The sequence below is a fragment of the Glycine max genome, chromosome 14 (assembly GCF_000004515.6).
Source record: "Glycine max cultivar Williams 82 chromosome 14, Glycine_max_v4.0, whole genome shotgun sequence".
In the NCBI taxonomy this organism is placed as follows: Eukaryota; Viridiplantae; Streptophyta; class Magnoliopsida; order Fabales; family Fabaceae; genus Glycine; species Glycine max.
In genome coordinates, this window is record NC_038250.2 from 2,342,426 (window position 1) to 2,363,371 (window position 20,946).

The window sequence follows — 20,946 nt, forward strand, 5'->3', positions numbered from 1 at the left end:
TGATATGTTATTTCTCAAAATAATTTTTTTAGTTTTTTACTAAATTACTTTTTTAAAAGGTGAAAATTTTATTGAAACATTCTTTTAGGAAGAATGTTGGCTCCCCGGTAAGATTTGAGATATCTTTATAACCATTCAAAAGATGAAAAATTTATTGAAAAAGTTTTTTACTAAATGACTTAAATCCACCTTTAATTTCCACATTTATGGGTGGTTTGGTTGGAAAGACAAGAAAAGAATAAAAGAAAATTGAAAAGAAATATTTAAATTAAAATAAAAAAAGATGTGTGAGATTCACACAAAATATTAAAAATAATTCTCTTTTTTTTTTTCAACTTTTTCACAATCAAACATACCTTAGTTTTTTGTTTTTGCGTTGTCTTCCATTGACGTTTCGAGAAGCAACTCCTTTATTACTTATACGGTGAACTGCATTGAAATTAATGTTATTGCAATTTGAATGATAAAAAAACGTAGCATTAATGTTAGTATTTTCAAAATTTAACAATTTTAATATATCATTATTTTGCCGTTAATTTTTTAATAAAAATTATTAACGTAATATATTAATAATAAGGTGACACTAACATGTCAACATAATAATTAGTTGGACGCATAGCTGATATATCAAACTATGATGTCATTTATCACAGATTATTATGTGAATGTTACGTCAATAATTTTAGTTATAAAAAAATTGAAGACGTGAGCACCCAGATGTTGAATAAAATATTTAAAATGACAAAATTGTAGAATCATGAAAGATATTTTTGAAGCCTTAGGATGGAGTTCGGAACTGGCGTGTGGCTTTAAAGAAAGAGGGGATGTAAGACACGTGGCTTCAGCATCCTCGTCGGTTTGGGTGGCACAAGGCAATCACCATTCACGAATCCCATACAATAAAAACCAAACCTAACCTGCAATGCATCTTCTTTCCCAATTATATGAATGAATGAATTTTGTTTTCCTTGTCTGAGTTTTGTCGGAAACCAAACCCCGACCAACCTCTCTCCCCCACCTTCGCGTTCTGATTCAGCTGAGAGTGGTTGGGCTCTGCAAAAATTAGCTGCATGAGCTGGTTTGGGAAACTCCGTTTATTCTCCAATTTCAATCCCTTTCACTTCATTACTTCTTTGTTAATTTTTACCCTCCATTTTTCACCCCAATCGCGCTTTTCCCTCCAACCCCTGTTATTGATCCACGCTAAAACCAATCTCAATCGTAATTTCCGGTTTTCGTCACAATATGGGGTTCCGATTCAAGAGTAATCCGCAATTACGCAGAGGTTTTTTAATTGTTCTCCTCCGCGCTGGTTTTTTTTTTTTATGCCTTTTTTGTTCAACGTGTCTACAGTTTCAGTTTAAATTGATTTCGTTTTGTAGATACCAGTGCATGGAGTTTTGTTTTTCGATATAATAATGATGCATTATGACCAAGTTCGTTATGTAGTACGAATGAAAGAGTAATGTGAACACGTGCATGCGTTTTTGCGTAATTTGAACTTTGAAATAGATCTAGGGTTTGGCTGGTGGGGTCTAACAATCGAGCTTCTGAAAGTGATTGGAAAAATTAGATTGCAATCTCTTCGAATCTAGGTGTGATGATGATGACTTTGGGTATGTTTGGATTACCGTTGTTTCAAAAATGTGTTCAGAATGCAAGATACAAAGAGGATCATTCTCTAAAAGTACGTGCAACACTCAAAAGTGGGTTCAGAACAGAATGATGAGTGTCTGATTTGTAAAGGGAAATATTCTCTTGGGTCATCCTCCAAATTATAAAAACAGAAAGTTAGAAGTGAAATGTGCTTGTGCCAGCTCGTGTATCTAGAATTGTCTTTTTTTCAGAAGTTTTGATTCTACTTCTTTGTATCTGCTAAAGTTGACTTGGATTCCCCCCTCCTGCTTCCTTGTAGGCCTTTGCTGTGCAAATGATGACAAGCAGCAGGAGAGGTCCCCATCTGTTATTGTCATTGGAGGTGGCATGGCTGGGATTGCTGCTGCTCGTGCTCTTCAAGATGCCTCATTTCAGGTATTAAAGTTTTTTTGTTTTCCCCTCTTGAACATACATACTTTTGTACTTGTTAATTTATTTATTTGTATAAATTGTACTTTTATTTGTCAGGTTATTCTTCTAGAATCACGAGAAAGACTTGGTGGCCGAATTCACACTGACTACTCATTTGGCTTTCCTGTTGACCTGGGTGCATCGTGGTAAAGCTTACCCTCTTTGTTCTCCTTTTTTTTTCTTCATGTTGACAAGAATGTTGCATTTCTCCATTTTTTAGTATTAAAAATGGATGACTGTGATTCAGGTTGCATGGAGTTTGCAAGGAGAATCCACTGGCTCCATTGATTGGGAAGCTGGGACTACCTCTTTACCGTACTAGTGAGGATAATTCTGTCCTTTATGACCATGATTTGGAAAGGTAAAAGTATCTCTTTTTTATATTAAGTGATATTAGTTATCTATTTCTGCTGTACTTCCATAATTAATTGGTGACTGTAGTGCATGCTTCAATTTATCCTTTGCTTATACTGAATGGTATATATTATCAGATACAAGTTTTTTCTAATAGAAATTCAACAACTTCTTGCAGCTATGCACTTTTTGATATGGATGGGAATCAAGTTCCCCAAGAGTTAGTAACAAAAATTGGTAAAATATTTGGAGTAATTTTAGAAGAGGCGAGTAATTTAATATTTCTAGTTATTTGGTTTATCTGATTGATTACTCGCTTATTAATACATTGTTTTTTCTGATTGAGTAATTTAATGTTCAACTCCACTTATTATGAACATCACCTCTAAAGATTGACCCTGCTTTAATGCAGACAAATAATGTACGAGAGGAATTCAGTGAGGATATGTCCATACTCCGTGCACTTTCAATTGTTTTTGAAAGAAAACCGGAATTGAGGTGATTATTGGCATAAAATAATCCTTTGATCACCATTATTGATTTTCTTAGAGCTGAAGTAATGTATAATTTAACTTTCTCTGTTGGATGCAGGTTGGAAGGGCTTTCCCACAAGGTGCTACAGTGGTATTTATGCAGAATGGAAGGTTGGTTTGCTACAGATGCTGATACCATATCACTGAAATGTTGGGATCAGGTAATTTGACAAAACCAAGTTTGAGATGTTTGGGTTCTATTATCTATATATCCATTTCAAGTTTATGTCATTGAAACTTGAATTGCATGACAAATCATTGATAGGTAGTGGGCTGATGTGAATGGGCAACTTTTTCATTTTCAGCTATTTATCGTTGTTGCTTTTATTCTTGTATATACTTATAATTGAATACAATGTTGCTCGTAAAGTTGCAAACTCATAGTTATGCCCTATAGGTTTGCGTTTGAGATTAAATGGTAATGTGTGCCGCCATATTAGATTTAAAGGATGCTATATGAGATAGAGAAGTGGCTTCATATGGTGATCATAGTCACATTATGTTGCTACTTTATTAATTGCTACATGCATCCATCAACATTTTTTATGTATAACATATTCTTCTCTGTTTATCTGCATACAGGAAGTATTGCTCCCTGGTGGTCACGGTCTTATGGTCAGGGGTTACCAGCCTGTTATAAATACCCTAGCCAAGGGTCTTGATATTCGCCAGGGACACAGGTATATATTAGTTTAAAGTTTGGTTTTGGAAATCTGCGTCCCCCGTTGTGTTGCTTAACTAAATTTAATGGCACTGATAATACCTCTTCTCAGGGTAACAAAAATAGTTAGGCAATATAATGAAGTAAAGGTGGCAGTGGAAAATGGGAAAACATTTGTTGCAGACGCTGCTATTGTTGCTGTACCTCTTGGGGTGCTGAAGGCAAAGAGCATAAAATTTGAGCCAAAGCTACCAGACTGGAAAGAAGCTGCCATTTCTGATATTGGGGTTGGGATTGAGAATAAAATAATTTTACACTTTAAAAATGTTTTCTGGCCTAATGTGGAATTCTTAGGAGTAGTTGCAGAGACATCTTATGGATGCAGCTACTTTCTTAATCTCCACAAGGCTACAGGTCGTCCTGTCCTTGTTTACATGCCTGCTGGGCAGCTGGCCAAAGACATTGAGAAAATGTCTGATGAAGCAGCTGCTAGCTTTGCTTTCATGCAGCTCAAAAAGATCCTTCCAGACACTTCTTCACCGGTAACCATGATAATTTTAATGGTTTATTTCACTTTTTTACTATGCAAGAAAAGTAAATGCTTCAATTCATATTTATATAGGTGGCAGACCCCTAAGTTTTACTCAGTTTAGTTCCGGTACATATATTCTTTGACAATTGCTATATGGTTGAATTGAATAAGTTGTTTTTCAGTGACTAGTATGTTGTTGGTGTTTTGAAGATGTAATTTGTTTCAATCATGCAGATTCAGTATCTTGTGTCTCGATGGGGTACAGATATTAATACACTAGGTTCCTATAGCTATGATGCAGTTGGGAAACCACATGACCTGTATGAGAGGCTACGGGTCCCTGTAGATAATTTATTCTTTGCAGGGGAAGCAACAAGTATGTTGTATACGGGGTCTGTGCATGGTGCATACTCTACTGGAATGATGGCTGCTGAGGACTGCAGGATGCGTGTCCTGGAGCGTTATGGGGAGCTAGATTTGGTCCCGCCGGTAATGGGAGAGGATGCTTCAGTGATACCACTCCAGATCTCTCGTTTGTAATCTCAGGAGGCTTTATGCAGCCCCCTTCCGGGTGGCATCCGTTGTCAAATGTTGTGTTGAACTTGAGTAGCTGGGAGGTGCTGTGACTCCTAGAGTATGAATAATCTCATTAGTAACGCAGAAATGCGTAATTTGGAATGACATGCACTCGCATTTAGTTATATAGTTGCCAATAATATGGTAACGCATTGGTGTTTTCGTTGTTGTGTTTAAGCTCTACCGTGTTTAGGACTTATTTTATCATTGAAGAACTTTGCACAATCATTGTAAGTAGACCGGTAGGACAGTAGGATATATACATGGATGTATGGTTCGTGCCTCAATTCATCCAGAACAGTATATTTATCATACGGAACTCATCGATGGTGTGAAGTTTGCTGCTCCCGATGATTGGAGTTCCATTGCAATCGAAAGTGATTCCAAAAAGGTAGGTAACATTAATAGAAATGTAACAGATTGGTCTGAACTAGGTGTTATTTATGAGGGCATAAGATTAGCAGTCATTGTTTGATGAATGTATTTCCAACTTTGTTCCTAGGAAAGGAACTAAATTTGCCCACAAGTTGACAATGGGCACAATTCTCGGTTGAAGGTTTGGCTTGGTGTTTAATTCTTGGTGATATACTCTGATTCTGTTGCTGTTTAATGAATTTGATGTATATTTGAAAAAGAAAGATAATTAGAGATAGTAAAACTAACATAAAATGGGTTTAAGGAATTTTAGTTTAATTGATGATCGGATTTAGCCAATAATAATGCCATTTTATCATCTAACTTATCTCCAATTTTTAATTACTTTTTTGGGCATTTCAATTTGAATGCATGGATTTGGTTGGTATGGTAGGCTAATTTAACTAACATTACAATTCATTTCACTCATTTTATACAGGGCATAAGCAGAAAGGAATTACTTGTACATTATTTTCTCAACCGTGCATTTTCATTTTATTCTGCATTATGCCTAATACAAGATTAATCGGCAGCTAGAATGCTTTTTAAACCATGCCTAAAAAATACAAGATAAAAGGAATACTAGTAAGTAATAACACTTTTTAACACATTTTTAATATATATTTTATAGGTTAAAATTTATTAAAAATTATAAAATCGTAAGACTTGTCAAATAAAGTTTGACATCGCAAAATTTTATAAATTTGAATAAATTTCAGTTAATGATAATAAATAGTTTGTTTAAAAGAGTACAAGAGTGTGTTCAAAAAATGTTGTTACAGTGTATTACTATTATTTCTCGATTCCTCTTGCGTTGACTGCCAGTTGATCTATCCGACGTCTCATTTTCTGCAGCTCTCTTGATGCGACCAATACTAAAAAAAAATAACTTCATAAATAAAAATAATTTTTTCTATTAAAAATCATAGTAAAATAGTGTTATGAGCAAATTATTTTTTCACAAAAATATTACTTTTAATTTCTTACTTTTTTTTTTAATTAGATTAGTGTTAATAACACATTCTTTTAATTATTAACTAAAATTTATTTAAAAAATACAAATTTACGGTTGATACTCATTACATTAGAAATAAAATCCAAAATTTTGTAAATAATTACGACTAATGTGTGTTTGAATCCACATTTAACATGTCGTTTGAGGATAAAATGAATCAAATAGTTTTTTCATTGATCATGATGTTTGGTATTATATTAGAAACATGAATTATAAGTTTTAGAGTCAAGTCTCATTGAAGTTATGAAATGAAGCCTTTTTTGTCAAAACTAAGAGTTGTGTTATTTGTTCATGTACATCCTTGTCATGTTATTTGTTACATGTATATCCTTAGTCAGACTCAAGAAATTTTGGTAATTACGTTCCAAATCAATTTTGATTACAAATTTTCAAATAACATTGTGTGTCAAAATTAATTTTCTAATATCTATTATCAAAACAAAAATCATATTACTGCAAAGTCATGTTTAGATATAATAAATTGTATAAACACATATCCAACCACGCAATAATATATCAAATATTTATGCTGGCAGTGAAAGTTGGGTTTCATTATTAGATTCTCAAAATTGTGAACAAAACATAAAATTAAATAGGGTGAAGAAACCCATCAACAACATTCCTTTAGTCCAAAGCAAGATTCCTGTGCAGCTAAAATGCATTTCAACCAAGCCTGAAGAAAAAACACGAATGCCTCTAAGTGTCAGCAACCAGTTGATCTAAGGTGTCATTTTCAGCGGATTTATTGATGCGAACAACAGCTTTTTCAACCTACAAAGGCATTAAGAGTTGGTTCAGCACTTCACATGTGACAAAAAATTCATGTAATGTAACATGTATAAGAACTTCTAATGTAGAGTGTTGATACCTCTGCTTGCCAATTTGTTCTGGCAGTCAGAATTATTAGAGTTACTGTTTGTATAAGAACTCCAAGGATCATTCCCCACCAAATTCCCTAAAAAAATACCACAAAATGCATTGCATGAAACTAATCAGTTACAAACTTAAAAATTAGTGACAGAAATGTTCCAAACTTACAGCAACTCCTAGAGAAGTTTTGAAGCCAAGAACACATCCAACAGTAAGACCAACAACGTAGTAAGAAGCCAAGTTTACATAAGCCACTAATGCTTGCCATCCACTTCCAATTGCCACCCCTGAAATTTTCCAAGAAAAATTAACAAAAGTGTGATAAACCAAAGTTGGTGCTTATTCTAGTGTACTTTTTATAGCTTTATTACCTGATAATATAGGTTGAATGCCATTAAAGAAAACAGAAATAGCAAGCAAGGGAGTCAAATTAGACACAGCATCAATGACGTCAGAGTCAGAAGTGAAAAGTTTGCTCAAAGAAACCCGGAATATCAAGATAATTGTGCAGAAAACCACACTAATGAGGATGCTGGTTCCATTCACTACGAAGACAGAAAATTTTGCTACTCTTGGATGTGATGCTCCTAATTCGTTGCTGACTCGGACACTGCAATCATGGAAACTACCATTAGCATGCTTTTGAGAAAGTTTTTTGAATGTAAAACACATTGTTTTGTTGCAAACCTGGCTGCTGTACTAAGGCCTAACATAAATTGCATGTCCCAGTTCAAGTAATTCATACTGAAAGCACATTAGGATAAAGATATTATGGTTAGGCAACACGTTGGCACATAACAAGAAAAATTATTCCAAGACAAAATTTTAACATACCAAATGGAAATAGAGTCCAGTGAGATTGTGGGATTGGAGAGCAGCCCTGATAAAAGCACCAGCCCCTGATTGTACCATACCTCCAAACTACATTAAGATACATTTTTAGATTAGTAGAACTAATTGATGTAAATAATAATGTGGTGTGATGTGTATACTTATGTAGGGTATGTTTGGATAAAAGTTGGAAAAGTAATTTTGAGATGCACATTTACGATTTCCAATGCACAAAATGAAGAATGAAGGTTTTAATGATTTGGGATCACAAGTACTTTTGAGCTCACTCAATTGAAATCCAAATAAATATGTACTAAATAGTCATGCACTTACTGGTTAAGATGTTTTTACATTGTCATTCAATTACAAATTATGTGTGAAAAGTTTGTTGACTTATATAATAATCATTACTTAAAAGTTATATCTTCCTTGATTTCTGATTTTTTAACTGTGTTTCACAAAGAAATTAAACTCATTTATGTATGCATGCATGTAGAGAAAATTATGGGGACATCGACATATAGTCATACCATAACATCACAGCAGAAGCTACTGTGAGCTTGAAATAAGGCCAAATTCCTTTGAAAGCCTTAACACTGAAGCCTGCCCAGGTTTCCTTGCATCTTGGACTAAATATGATGTAGAGACCATTAAACAAGACAAGAAGCCACCAAGAAAAGCTGAGAGTAAGGGCTGCCCCTTGAAGGCCATAACCCAAAACATATATAACTAGCCAACTGAGGAGAATGTGAACAAGGAACACCCCAACTGACATATATGCAAGAGGATTCACAATGTTCTGTGCTTGGAGGAACCTCTGCATTGGACAGCTTATTGCAAATGCATAGAGTTGAAGAATAATTCCGCGTGCAAACACTTGGCCTCGCTCGGCTATGCTATCTGACTGTCCTATGGCCTTAAGAAAATCCCCAGAGAACCAATAGAGAAATGAGAGAATCACTGCTGCTCCAATGTGTAAGATGATTGCTCTTTGCAATATGATGCTCATTGCTCCATGCTTTTTTGCCCCATATGCTTGTCCACACACAGTTTGCACCGCACTTGCCATCCCCAGCTATTTAAGCAAAATGAAATCGTCAGAAATATGCACATAATTGAAAATGAGACACTTCTTTTAATATATTCTATGTTATTTGATTGAAATTTATTGAAAACTACACAGTTATAAGTGAAACTCATTAAATAAGAAGAGTCAGTTAAATGGTAAGTGCGACTTGTCAAATTTTATAATTTCCATATAAGTTAACTATATGTAGAAAAAAAATGGATCTAGATCACCAATGCAGATTACTTAAGTGAAACTTTAATTCTATTAGAGAACAACACTAAAAGTACTTATGGAACTGCATTTAAATTTTATCTAATAGAAAAAGAACAACACTAAAAGCACTTACGGAACCGCATTTAAGTTTTATCTAATAGAAAATGTATTCAAAAGTGTGTGTTAAGTGGCGCAGATAAAGAGGCATACCATAATACCATAAGCTAGACCCTGAATACCAACACTGGCTACGGATGCTCCAGCAAGCTCTAGAGACCCCAAATGTCCAGTGAACATCAAGGTCACAAAACTTAGCATATAATTGAAAATGGACACAACAATAGAAGCCCCAGAGAGGAGCCAGAGAAGCCTTGACTCCCACACAATAAGCTTTGACCACCATCTCAATGCAATAGGCCTATGTTCCAAGAATTCTTCAATGGCATCTGATGACAAGTTTTGAATGTGTGAGTGTGAATCAAGCCTGGGTAGTAAAGGTTGGTGCTCCAAAGAGCTCATGGTTATTATGTGCACTGCAATACAAGTGTCGCAACTAGTTTCAGTGCATGGAATGAGGCATTGCAAATAACCAATTATATATGCATGCATGTGCACAAGTGGAATATTTGCTCCACCGAAGATTATGTAGCTAACCTTCCAACATGTTTTGTTGGCACCTTTCAGTTGTGTTCACGTGCTTCTTGACGTAGAGACAAGTAGATAAAACTACCTTCAGTTATTAACCTTTTATTTTATCAGCCTTCAGTTATTAATTTATTATAGGCATGTCACATATGGTATCTATATATTTTGTACAAAAAAAAAAACAAAAAAGTGGTTGCTGGATAGCAATAAAAATTCAATTTTTTACACCTTTGAATGATTAGTAGGCTGTCACTTGAAAAATATGGGTACTGCAAAAAATAATAAAAATGTGAATTGTTCAAAGTGGGGAAGGAATGGCCTTGGTAGTGTGAAGCAGCTAAACTAAAAGTCTTCAACCGACTGTTAAAAAATGAGAAACGTGAATAATAGCATCATACATTTTAAAAAAACATGTTTTTAGTAAAATATAAAAGTTTTTTACACCATTGTCTAATAAATCATTATTTATAATAAATTTGTTAAATTTTAAAATCATCATCTATAATAAACTGTATATTTTCAATTGATTGATAATGTATAAATAAGGTCAGAATTGTTGCACAAGAAGTGCAAGCAACAATGCTGCAAAAACTTTCAACTTAACAATATATATTTATTAAACTCTTTACAATTTATATAATGTTCAGTTAATAATAAATAATGTGTAAACATTTTATTGGTATTTCTCTTTTAGCAAGCATATATCATCATTGTTTTCACGAATTGTCACCTTTCGTAGGCAATCAACCATCATCATTTTCTCCATGTCGGTTGTGTTTAATTGGAGGGGCATACGGTACGTCGTCTTTTTCATTTAATAGGAAAAATTGGGTGTATTATAATAATGCTTGTGACGCCAACATGTTAATAGAATGTATGAATGTTACCTGAGCTGAGTCATTGCTTGTGCATGTGTAAGCATTGTTAGACATTGCAATGGAGAGTGGGATGGTTATGAGTATTGTCTCTCAATCTCTTATTCTAACTTCTCAATATATCTTCATATTCGTATTCGATATCGGGTTTAAATTTATTTTCTCATTCCTGTACCTATCCGGTATCCCCGACCCTGTCCCATACACGATTTAAATTAAAAAAATATTTTTTTTTATAAAAAAAATATTAAAAGTTTGATTTTAGAAAAAAAAAGTTAATTGTTAAACATTTGTTTTAACTACTTATATATTAATAAATTTATTATAGCGCATGTGTCTACAAAAATAGTTAAAAAAATAATATTAAATTATGTAAAAATTCTAAAATAAAATTAACTAGTAATAAAAATTTTATGCCTTTTGATTAAATTATGCAAAAAAATTTAAAGATTTTAAGTGGCAGGGCGAGTTCGGGTTTGGGGTCGGGACGAGTCTAGTAACCTCATACCCATACCCGTATCTGACTTTTGATTATCGGGAAAAATCCAAACCCGAACCTATACCAGGTCAACTCAGGTATTACCCGTCAAAGTCGAAACGAATTCGAACGGATACCTACAAGTATGAGTTTTCTTGCCATATCTAAGCATTGTTATTACCAAAAACAAATTAATTGTGTTAATACTGGCTAACACATTACAGACAAAAAAAATATTGAATTATTTTAACAAGTTAATATTCTTTAAACTTCCAAGATATTAACTTATGACATAGTAGTAACAAAAATATTTTTAAATTTTTTTTCTCAAATAAGAGATATTTTCCCTCGTTTATTTCAGATAAAAAAGTATATTTATATTGTTCATGAGTTTAATTTTCGTGCATGGTGTTTTGTGAGAGTTAAAATTTTATACTATTAACCAATAAAAAAATCTATGTATAACTTTTAAAATAATTATTTTAAAAAATTTAACAAATAGAGCATATATAATAATTCATTCATCATGGATGATAATATAAAAAAAAATTATAAAACAATATTTAAGTTATTTCGAAAAAGTTCAAAGAGATACAAAATTTTATATAATTTAAAAAATATTTAATATTTCATCAATCAACTTGAATTAATGTAAAATACAGTTTTCAAAATATAAGTAAATCTTCACCATAGGATTACTTGTATTCACTTTCTAAGATGTTACATGCTCGATCACCGTGATATTATCACACGATTCATGATTCGCATTTCATAAGAAATAGAGAAAACATAGAAATCTTACTCGTTTAGTAAATTGATCCCTAGTCAAATATATAATTATTTGTATAGAATATCTACATTCTATATCGGGAAGTTCTTCGTAAGGTAAAATAATTATTAAGCTGTGCATATTACAAAAAATTAAGCTTAATCTCAAATCAAGACTTGAACATAAACTACTTCTGCCGAAGAAATAATGTTTAAAATTGGAGATGAATTCAAATCACACTATTATAATTACCATCATCCATGTGTTTCAGTATTCCTTCCAATTGTCGTTGTTGAATTGACTATTTGATCTTGTATTCCAATTTTGAATACTTCATTATATTTTTTCAAGTTAGGATGATGGTAAATTCTAGGGTGGACCACTTGATAGGAGGTTGAGTATGGACCATGAATCTTGACCGTTAGATTAAACTTAGCATTGCAGATCATCTCACACCAAATCCCCCACCAACCACAATTCGCCACAGTCAAAAACGATTTCTGACGACTACATTTTTGTTTTCTTGCCACTACACTCACTCGCTGACCCCCTTCACCCACAAACAGTTTTCGCATGTTCATAATGTAGCCTTGGTGCCTTCAATCTTAAAAGGACCAAGCATTTTTAAGTGTCCCCAAAACGCACCGCACAATGCTTGTTCTTGTTATTATTATCATTTTCTAAAAGAAAAACAAAGTTTATCAAGCCTACTTGGGACCGATCTACAATCTAGTATCTCTCTTTGAAACAAACCAACAAAAAAAAAATGCTTTAAATTGGATCTAATTCATGGTGTCTCGTTGGTCAATCTACCTCCACAGCTTTTTTTAAAGGACAAATTCAGCGAGATGGGGTTTTCTGAAACGGTGGGTTCCTCCACCAAAAATTTCCTCTGGAGGCGATGCATGGTGGTGGATGTCGAGGGATGATTGGAAGTAATTCAAATCTGGAAAGGATACAACATGCTAACAAAAGGATGCCACTAATCAGATTGACCTGACCATTAAATTGACAATGGAGAAGTTGTTCTCTCACTCTCTCGTACTCTCTATCTCACGGTAGAAGAAGGAGGAGGTGGCAAAAAAAAAATCATGGGCGATGTTGGAGACAGCAAATAGCGGTTGCTGGGGTGGGGGATTTGGTTTGGGATGACTTACGATACTAAGATTAATCTAATGGTCAAGATTGATGGTTCAAACTAGACCCCACCTATGAAGGTGGCCCCCTGTAGTAATGGCCTACGATAAATGTCTAAAACCATGAAGGGGATATAACAATAACGCTTGCAAGGGGATAACAAGTTTCACTATAAAATATAATAAGAAATTTACAAGTTTACAGCCAAAAAAAGAGAGTATGTACAAATTTCAGAAGACAACAACAGCATACAAGATTACAAGTCATGTTGAAGGCTCTCGGAAAGATTGAATCAACGCCATCTAATTTAAAAAAAAATGCTCAATCTACAAAACTTCTCCAAGAGCGTTTGCCAATTAAATCAACTGGCTCGGGTATCCTATTTTAATTCATTTGAAAGTACAAAAAAATTACTTATTTAATAAATCAGATAGCAATTTCTGTTGATCTTTACCTAGCCCAGAGAACCACTTCCTCAAAGTTTCAGCATTGTCAGAAACAGACTTAGAATATGCTGAAAGATGGATTTTAGTATGAAAAAGGGTTTCAAAATCAAGAGGAAGAAGGTCAAACAGAGTAGTGGCCGCGGCAACTTGAAGAGAAAGACCTGCTTTCATGGAAGAGGTTCGGCAAAAATAAGTATACAAATAACATCTCAGGTTTCCAACTCCGTTATCTTCATATCCACCAACATCCACTCCAGTCCTGAAATTTATAACATCATTTATCACTTTGTTAGAACACAAGCAAAAATATGTAAAAGCATCTTTCTTTGTTAAATCAAATAATATTTAATAGTCTACATGTGTCCATGGCAGTATGGCTTTTTCACAGATATGTGATCAACAAAGAAACAGCTGTACAGTAAAAGTTAATGAGGAAAATGAAGCTATCACCATACAAAGATTCTGAGGGTAGGTGCTACCAAAAAAGCAGAATGAGTTGTGGCATAAATTGGATAGATATCCAGTAGTAGTTAGGTGTCCCTTAGTGAGAGAGTTAGTTATGTTAGGTGGGCAGGCTGAGACAGTAGAAGAAATAAGGCATATTGCCAATAAATAAAGAGGGGGGTTGAGAAAGAAATTATCTTATCATTTGAAAAAGGATAAGACTCTTAGAGAGTGAGGATAGTTCTATTCTCTCGATATCCAGGGAAATCACTCATTTTTGTATCTTTTAACCCTAGCCTAAGGCTTCTACCACACTAGCACAGCAATTGGGATTTAGAGTTCAATAAAAAATTAAAAATCATTATTTCCTTAAGATGACTCTAAATCTTAGTTGTAAGTGATTTTTAATCTAGATAAGCATACATATATCCTCTATTGATACAAAGTTACAAACATATGCATATATCATTATGCATGAATGATTGGTCATGATCTAGCAATATCAAAGAAGCAGCGATCAATTTACCTCCCAAGTTGACCTAGAAGAACAATTATACGAACAGCAAAGTTCTCCTCTACACATGAGTCGAGTAAATTCAGAAGCTGAGGAACAAGTTTCATATCAACCCAGTGCCAGCTCTGTATTAGGAAAAGGAAACATGCAATCAGGTTTGATAATGATGACATCAACAAAATAAAGTGACAAGTTATTCCACGAGTATGAGAAGTTGAGAACAGTATAACTCTCAACCATACAAAAACTTGGGCCTTGGCAACAAATCACTTATTTCAGTAAATGATGGAAAATACCACGAGTGAAATCACTTTCAAGAACTATACCATGGCCAATTTCATTTACAATTCTATTAATTTCAGTATGGCATCAATTCTAAAAAAAGATAATGTCACTTATTTTAGGAGAATTACTCTTTAATTTTAGAACTTGATAAAAAGAAATTATAGAACAGGGTCAATATTAACTTGAAATGATGAGAATAATACCATTTTGTTTGCAACCAGTTCCACCAATGACAGGACATCATTCAGGCGACAAAAGTTGACATTCATAAGGGCATCTGGTTGAGTAGCAGAAATCAAGCATTTTTTCAAACAGGGCACATCACAGTTCTTGCTAATGGCACATTGAACTGCACCCTGATTATACCATTGTCTGTCATTATAATTGTCTGACATTAATCCAGAATCTGACAAATTTATTCGCTTTATCTCTTCCAAGAGCAAACACACAACTGCATCAATGGATTCGGCACCTTCCGAGAATGGGCATTTAACATTCATACACAACTCAGCATGCAGCTGATTTATTGAAGGAAGACAAGCAGATGCAACAGATGGGCTCTCATCCTCAAGAAACATAATTAGAGATTTCAAAACAGTCACCATTAATCCAAAATTATCGATGTTAAAAAACTTCTCTCCACCCAGATAAGCAAAAATATGGAGAATAGTCAGCACCATCAGGGAATCCCACTTGCATGACTGAAGAATATGATATGAAGCATCACAAATAAATCCAACATAATCAGTCGCCGCACATACTGACGCTAATATAATACTTGCTGCCACCAATTGTTCACTTGAAGCTACATTGGATGATACTTCATTAACACAATCCAGAAAATCATTGGCTCTCAAATCACAAGACAAAGTTTCAGCATCTACTCCACTGTTTACTATTACTTTTCCCTCAATAAGAAAATCTTCAATGAGGCTAAGCAGCTCGTGCAAAGAATAATTCTCTACAAACAGGATTCTTGTCTCTGCAACAGACATAACTGGGGAAAAAGATGTGAAATTTTGTCAAATTAAAATCAAATTTAAATAACATGATATTAATATTATTATATAACTAAAAACATTATTTTAAATTTTAATGTTCAGAAATGGAAGTTGATTATGAAACAAATTAGCAAACCTGTACAAATATGTTCAGAATAAGATTGCAAGCAGTGGAATAAATTTCCATCCCAGAGTTTTCCAAATGTCTTTGATGCAGTCATGGCAAAGTTGAACAGCATAAGTGTTAACAGCACCGAAACCTTCTCCCTGAAAGAAATTAGAAGAAACAAATTAATAAAATTAATATCAACACCACCATTTGATCACAGTTAAATATTATCATGAACTGATTTGTTTGTTATTACAAGAAAAGCAAAATATTGAAACAAAAACTATAAAGGGTGTTCAACAGCATTGACCCTATACTATCACAAAATGTGAGACACTTACTTCTGTGAGAGCTTTTCTTCCATTTTAAGTACAGTCAGAATGTTACTAACCCCCCAGCCTGTTTGAGTAGCCAAATTGCACCGAGCTATACAATTTTTTGTAGCAACAAGTATTCTAGATATGATACTATTGTCCTCCATATTTGAAAAGACAACACAAAATCCAGGAAGTTGATTGTTTAAAGATCCAATTCCATCCTCCACTGAAAAAGCAGTCCTTGACTTTTCTGTAGTGTGCATATGTAAATTACAAGAAACTCCATAATCATCACATTTTTGTTCGTTAGAATTGATTTCAACATTAATTACATCGAAGTAAGGTGAAGTAAACAGGTCTGTTCTTGATCTCAACATGTCATCTTGGAGTGCTTCCTCTAGAGAGGTATTCGTCAAATTACCCTCTTCAAATGTTTCACGAAATTCAATTTCAGGAAGAGATGGAGAAATGGGAAAATCCATTGCTTTTCTATAGCATTCCTCACTGGTAGCATCTTCTAATTCTAATAATTTCATATAATTTCCATCAGGCACAGTATCAAAATTATTCACAGCATCGCATATCCTATCCCCATATGCTTGAGAGGTTTCTAAAGTATGTGGAGCAGGGCAGGAAGTGTGTCTACAGACATTTGCATCATCATAGACCTCAGTGCCGGCCTCTTCTGTGCCCTTTTGCTCGTCCCTGTTAACCAAAGGTATCATGTCCACTTTTTCCCTACGATATTTCTTTCTCTTTTTGTGGGCCCTTTTATTCTCTTCCTGTAAATTATTGAGATTATGAAGCACCTCTTTTCCTCCGTCTAAGCATTTGCCAACTTTTATATGCATCAAACCATGCAAATCAGAGAGTTTCTCAGAAGATAAATTTGCATCATGTTCAACTGTGTCCTGCGTTCTTTTCCTCTTCCTGTGGTGCACATCAACAGGTTTGTCAGATGGCTTGAAGTCCTGAGTCAATTTTGCTGATGCAGTAACTGGGAAAATGGTTGCATCCTGTGAGCCCATTAACTGTCCATCAGAAAAAGATTCTGTACTGGAATTTACTGCAGAACTCTGTATCTTTGTTCTGTCGGATCCTCTAACAAGAGGCTCTAATTTAGAACCAATACCTGTGATAGATTTTTCAGAGTAATTTCCACCTGGAGTGAGGAGTTGAGTGTTCTGCATGTTTTCCCTCAATGGATCACTTGCCTCAATTGTTGTGCAGCAGGGTTCCAGAAGCTCATTCTCAAATTGGCGACATGTCTCAGACAAATTTAGATTGCAAATTTGTCTCATGACATTTGAATTCTGCATATCTAGTATATTCTCAAACTGCAAACCAATCATTCAACAAAGATAAAAAAAAATAGTTAAGTTGTGCATACACAAGAAAAACATACAATAAAAAGAGAAACAAAAAAAAAGAAATTAAAAAATATATTTAATTATATGAACTCTGACCTAAAACCAAATCCTCTCTGCAAACAAAAAAATCTTTAATTCCTTCCTCTCCCACACCCCCAAAAAGATAAAACTATAACCAAGTACTATCTATAACTACTAAACAATTATTTAGTACTGATATATAATAAAAACCACCCAAATAATTATTTATTGCTTTCAGAGGATCCTGAAAGTTCCCATTTCCCAAGGTCAAATAAACTGTTAGTGCTACAGCTAATATGATGATAAACCCAAAGATTGCAATAATTTAGGGGACAACCAACCAACAAGTTCATAACCACTTGTCCATAACATAAGTAGTCTCACTTTAATCTGCATATGAGAGTAAGCCAGAATGAGATCATTGGCTTCAAAAGTGTGCATGATTTCAACAGGGAGAGGAGATAAAAAATGACAAAAATACTCAAACATTATATATAACTACAAACAATTTGTCAGTGAAACCAACCTTTGTTTGGCCATGCATACTTCCAACGACAGGTGAAAAGGATGCATCCAGTATATCAAGGCGTTGTAGAAATTGAATGAAATTCATCTTTAGATGACCTAAATCATGCCGTAAAATACCATAACGACTTGCTTCTAACTTATATTTTTGCCTGGTATGTTTTGCTCTTAGCTTTTCCAGCTTAAGTTTGTTTTTCAAAAGCTTCACTTCTGTACTTTCAGCATTGGCCTTGCTGTCAGCAGCCATTTCCACAGGTTTTGTCAAGGATGAGAGTTCATGGATCTTCCGTTTCAAATCCTCAATAGCCAGCTTATCCTCTTCTAACTGCTGAGACATCTGATCAGCAAGACATTTCTCTTTCATGAACTTGTTCCAGTTATCCTCAGCAAGTGCCTTCTGCTCCTTTAATTTAACCATCTCTGCATCTGCACGCCTTTTTTCCTCATCGACCTTTTGTTTTTCAACCTCTAACCTTTCATTTGCTTTTGCCATCCCTGACTCAGCATTTATTTTCTCAGCTAATAGTTTGCGCTTTTCAGCTTCAAACTTTTTGGTTGCCTCTCTAAATGTAGAAATCTCAAACGCCAACTTTGTTTTTGCTTCATTTACCTGTTTCTCCAATTGACCAATCTGAAAACTATACTTCACTGCCTTCTCCGCTTCAATTCTGGCCATCTCCCCCTTTACAGAAGCCTTTTTCTTCTCTTCTTCTAGTAACTTGCAAGCTTCAGCAGCTTTCTTGCTCTCAGAATCAACCCTTCTTTTCTTCTCCTCTATAAGCCCCTTCAATCTACCAATTTCCTTTTCCTTTTCAGCAACCTTTTTCTTCTCTTCTCCAAGTAACTTGCAAACATCAGTGTCTTCCTTCCTCTCAGAATCATCCTTTCTCTTCTCCACCTCTATAAGCTCCTTCAATCTACTCATTTCCTTCTCCTTTTCCGCAGCCTTATTCTTCTCATCCCCTACCATCTTGCAAGCTTCAGCAGCTTTCTTGCTCTCGGAATCAGCCCTTCTCTTCTCTGCCTCTATAAGCCTCTTCAATCCACTGATTTCCTTTTCCTTTTCAACAACCTTATTCTTCTCATTCTCTAGTAACTTGCAAGCTTCAGCAGCCTTCTTCCTCTCAGAATCAGCCCTTCCCTTCTCCACTTCTATAAGCCTCTTCAATCCACCGATTTCCTTTTCCTTTTCAACAACCTTATTCTTCTCATTCTCTAGTAACTTACAAGCTTCAGCAGCCTTCTTCCTCTCAGAATCAGCCCTTCCCTTCTCCACTTCTGTAAGCTCCTTCAGTCTACCAATTTCCTTTTCCCAATCAGCTTGTAAGGTCCCATTCTCATTTCCACCACCGCCATGTCCCAGCTCTGTTATGGGAGTACCAATCTGAGACTCCAAGCTGCAATTTTCACTCTCTAAAGGTGCCCTAGAAGCAACAAATTCTCCTAATTTTTCCTCTCTTTCCACTTTGACCCCACATACTGCAGAGAATAACATCAAATCAATCACATTACTAGCATATTCATTATTCACTCAACTAAACCAATTGCATACGCATACTGTGAACATAACCAAATATTCATTATATAATACCCCAAAACTTAACAAAAAAAAATAAAGAGTTAGTTACCTTTGTTGTAGCGGGACTGGATTTCGTTAATTTTTTGTTCAAGAACCTTGACGGCTTGTCGCAGAGCATTCCGCGATTCTTGGGTCTTCAAGTATTTCTTCTTCCACTGCGTATGAGAAATAAGAGAAAGAGAACACATAAATGATTAAAATCAAAAAGTGAAGTAGAAAAGGAAAATGGAAGTGAGTGAAAGAGAGAGGTTTTTTACGAGTTCACAGCAGGGGTTTGTGGAGTCAGATTTGGGAGTCTGATCTCGATTCGTTGGCAATGCCATGTTGTTCGCAATGCAGTGAATGAGTAACAGATTCGCTTCACGAGACGGAAGAAGAGTCAGTGACGACGGTAACAGAGTAAACCCTAAACCCCATAGCAACAGAACAGAAGGCAGCGCCACTTCAGTGTTGAATTCGAAACGAAGGGTTGAATTCACCCACCATAGTGTGATTTTTGGTTTACAATTTTATTTATTTTTAGTTAGATAGTGTGTTTTTTTTTTTTTTATCACAATATTAGTTAATTAGCATGCTAGATGTGTCTTTTAGGATTTATTTAACTAAATTGTTGTGACTGAGTAAATAAAATCACTATAATTTATGATGATGAAATTATATTGACCGTTCGATGATTGTGTTTATTATATTAATTAAGCTTTGTAAGAGTTAATATAACAATAACAGTCAAAATAATACATTAAATTGAAAGAAATAAAAATAATAGAAATAAAAATATTCATTAATTTGAGTGGATTGAAAATGAACAAAAACTTATTTAATCCAGATTTTTTTATAAATTTTATGTAATAGGTTGTTTCCACATTAAATTTATTGTAAGTTAAACCAAATTTATAAAGTTTAATTTAGCATAGCATCTATGCTTCACATGTTGTCTCAATGAAATTTTTAGATGATGATTTGAAAATGTTGATAAAATAAATGTTTGAAATAATCATTGGTTGAAAGATAAGGACCATTTTTTAATTTCAAGTTCTTGAAGGTTTGAAACAATTGTTTGTTAGTTATCTCATTGTTGAGGCAGAGGTTAATGCACCTCTTCTTATTCTTAAGTGGATTGATTTTTTGAAGTCACAAAATATGGTTATTAAATTAGATTGAAAGCAATCGATTCATGTTCTATCTCATATAAGTCCTAAGTTCGGTTCATGTTCAAGTCTCTTTTGGGAGAGTGTCTAGATTTTATGCTAATCACCAAAATTTTGAGTATTTATCATCTTATATTGATTTTATAAT

The 20,946-nt window shown here is 34.3% G+C and overlaps 3 protein-coding genes across 4 annotated transcripts; 1 reads left to right on the top strand and 2 right to left on the bottom strand.

Moving 5' to 3' along the window:
- The first annotated feature begins 903 nt into the window (after window positions 1-903).
- On the top strand, window positions 904-5,278 carry LOC100798561 (polyamine oxidase 2). Of its 2 annotated transcripts, none has more exons than XM_003545291.5 (10): window positions 904-1,285; window positions 1,916-2,031; window positions 2,125-2,213; window positions 2,315-2,428; window positions 2,600-2,687; window positions 2,834-2,919; window positions 3,013-3,115; window positions 3,537-3,634; window positions 3,728-4,157; window positions 4,382-5,278. In XM_003545291.5, the coding sequence occupies exons 1-10, from the start codon at window positions 1,246-1,248 to the stop codon at window positions 4,685-4,687; spliced, it is 1,470 nt and encodes a 489-aa protein (XP_003545339.1). In that variant the 5' UTR covers window positions 904-1,245; the 3' UTR covers window positions 4,688-5,278. The 2 variants fall into 2 exon arrangements, with proteins under 2 accessions (XP_003545339.1, XP_006595763.1); XM_006595700.4 differs by lacking the exon at window positions 4,382-5,278 and adding an exon at window positions 4,238-4,273 and having other exon boundaries at window positions 920-1,285.
- A 1,340-nt stretch (window positions 5,279-6,618) lies between these two features.
- Window positions 6,619-9,708, bottom strand: LOC100811871 (protein DETOXIFICATION 41). Its single transcript, XM_003545107.5, has 8 exons — window positions 9,346-9,708; window positions 8,384-8,928; window positions 7,857-7,943; window positions 7,710-7,766; window positions 7,394-7,632; window positions 7,191-7,309; window positions 7,021-7,107; window positions 6,619-6,923 (listed from the first exon to the last, which is right to left on the bottom strand). Exons 1-8 carry the CDS (start codon window positions 9,652-9,654, stop codon window positions 6,849-6,851), a joined length of 1,518 nt encoding a protein of 505 aa, XP_003545155.1. The 5' UTR covers window positions 9,655-9,708; the 3' UTR covers window positions 6,619-6,848.
- Window positions 9,709-13,196: 3,488 nt separating this feature from the next.
- LOC100812417 (uncharacterized) lies at window positions 13,197-20,286 on the bottom strand. The gene is made up of 8 exons (XM_003545108.5): window positions 19,908-20,286; window positions 19,700-19,805; window positions 18,073-19,550; window positions 16,180-17,492; window positions 15,866-15,996; window positions 14,932-15,725; window positions 14,456-14,568; window positions 13,197-13,744 (listed from the first exon to the last, which is right to left on the bottom strand). Exons 1-8 carry the CDS (start codon window positions 19,971-19,973, stop codon window positions 13,450-13,452), a joined length of 4,296 nt encoding a protein of 1,431 aa, XP_003545156.1. The 5' UTR covers window positions 19,974-20,286; the 3' UTR covers window positions 13,197-13,449.
- Between the last annotated feature and the right edge of the window lie 660 nt (window positions 20,287-20,946).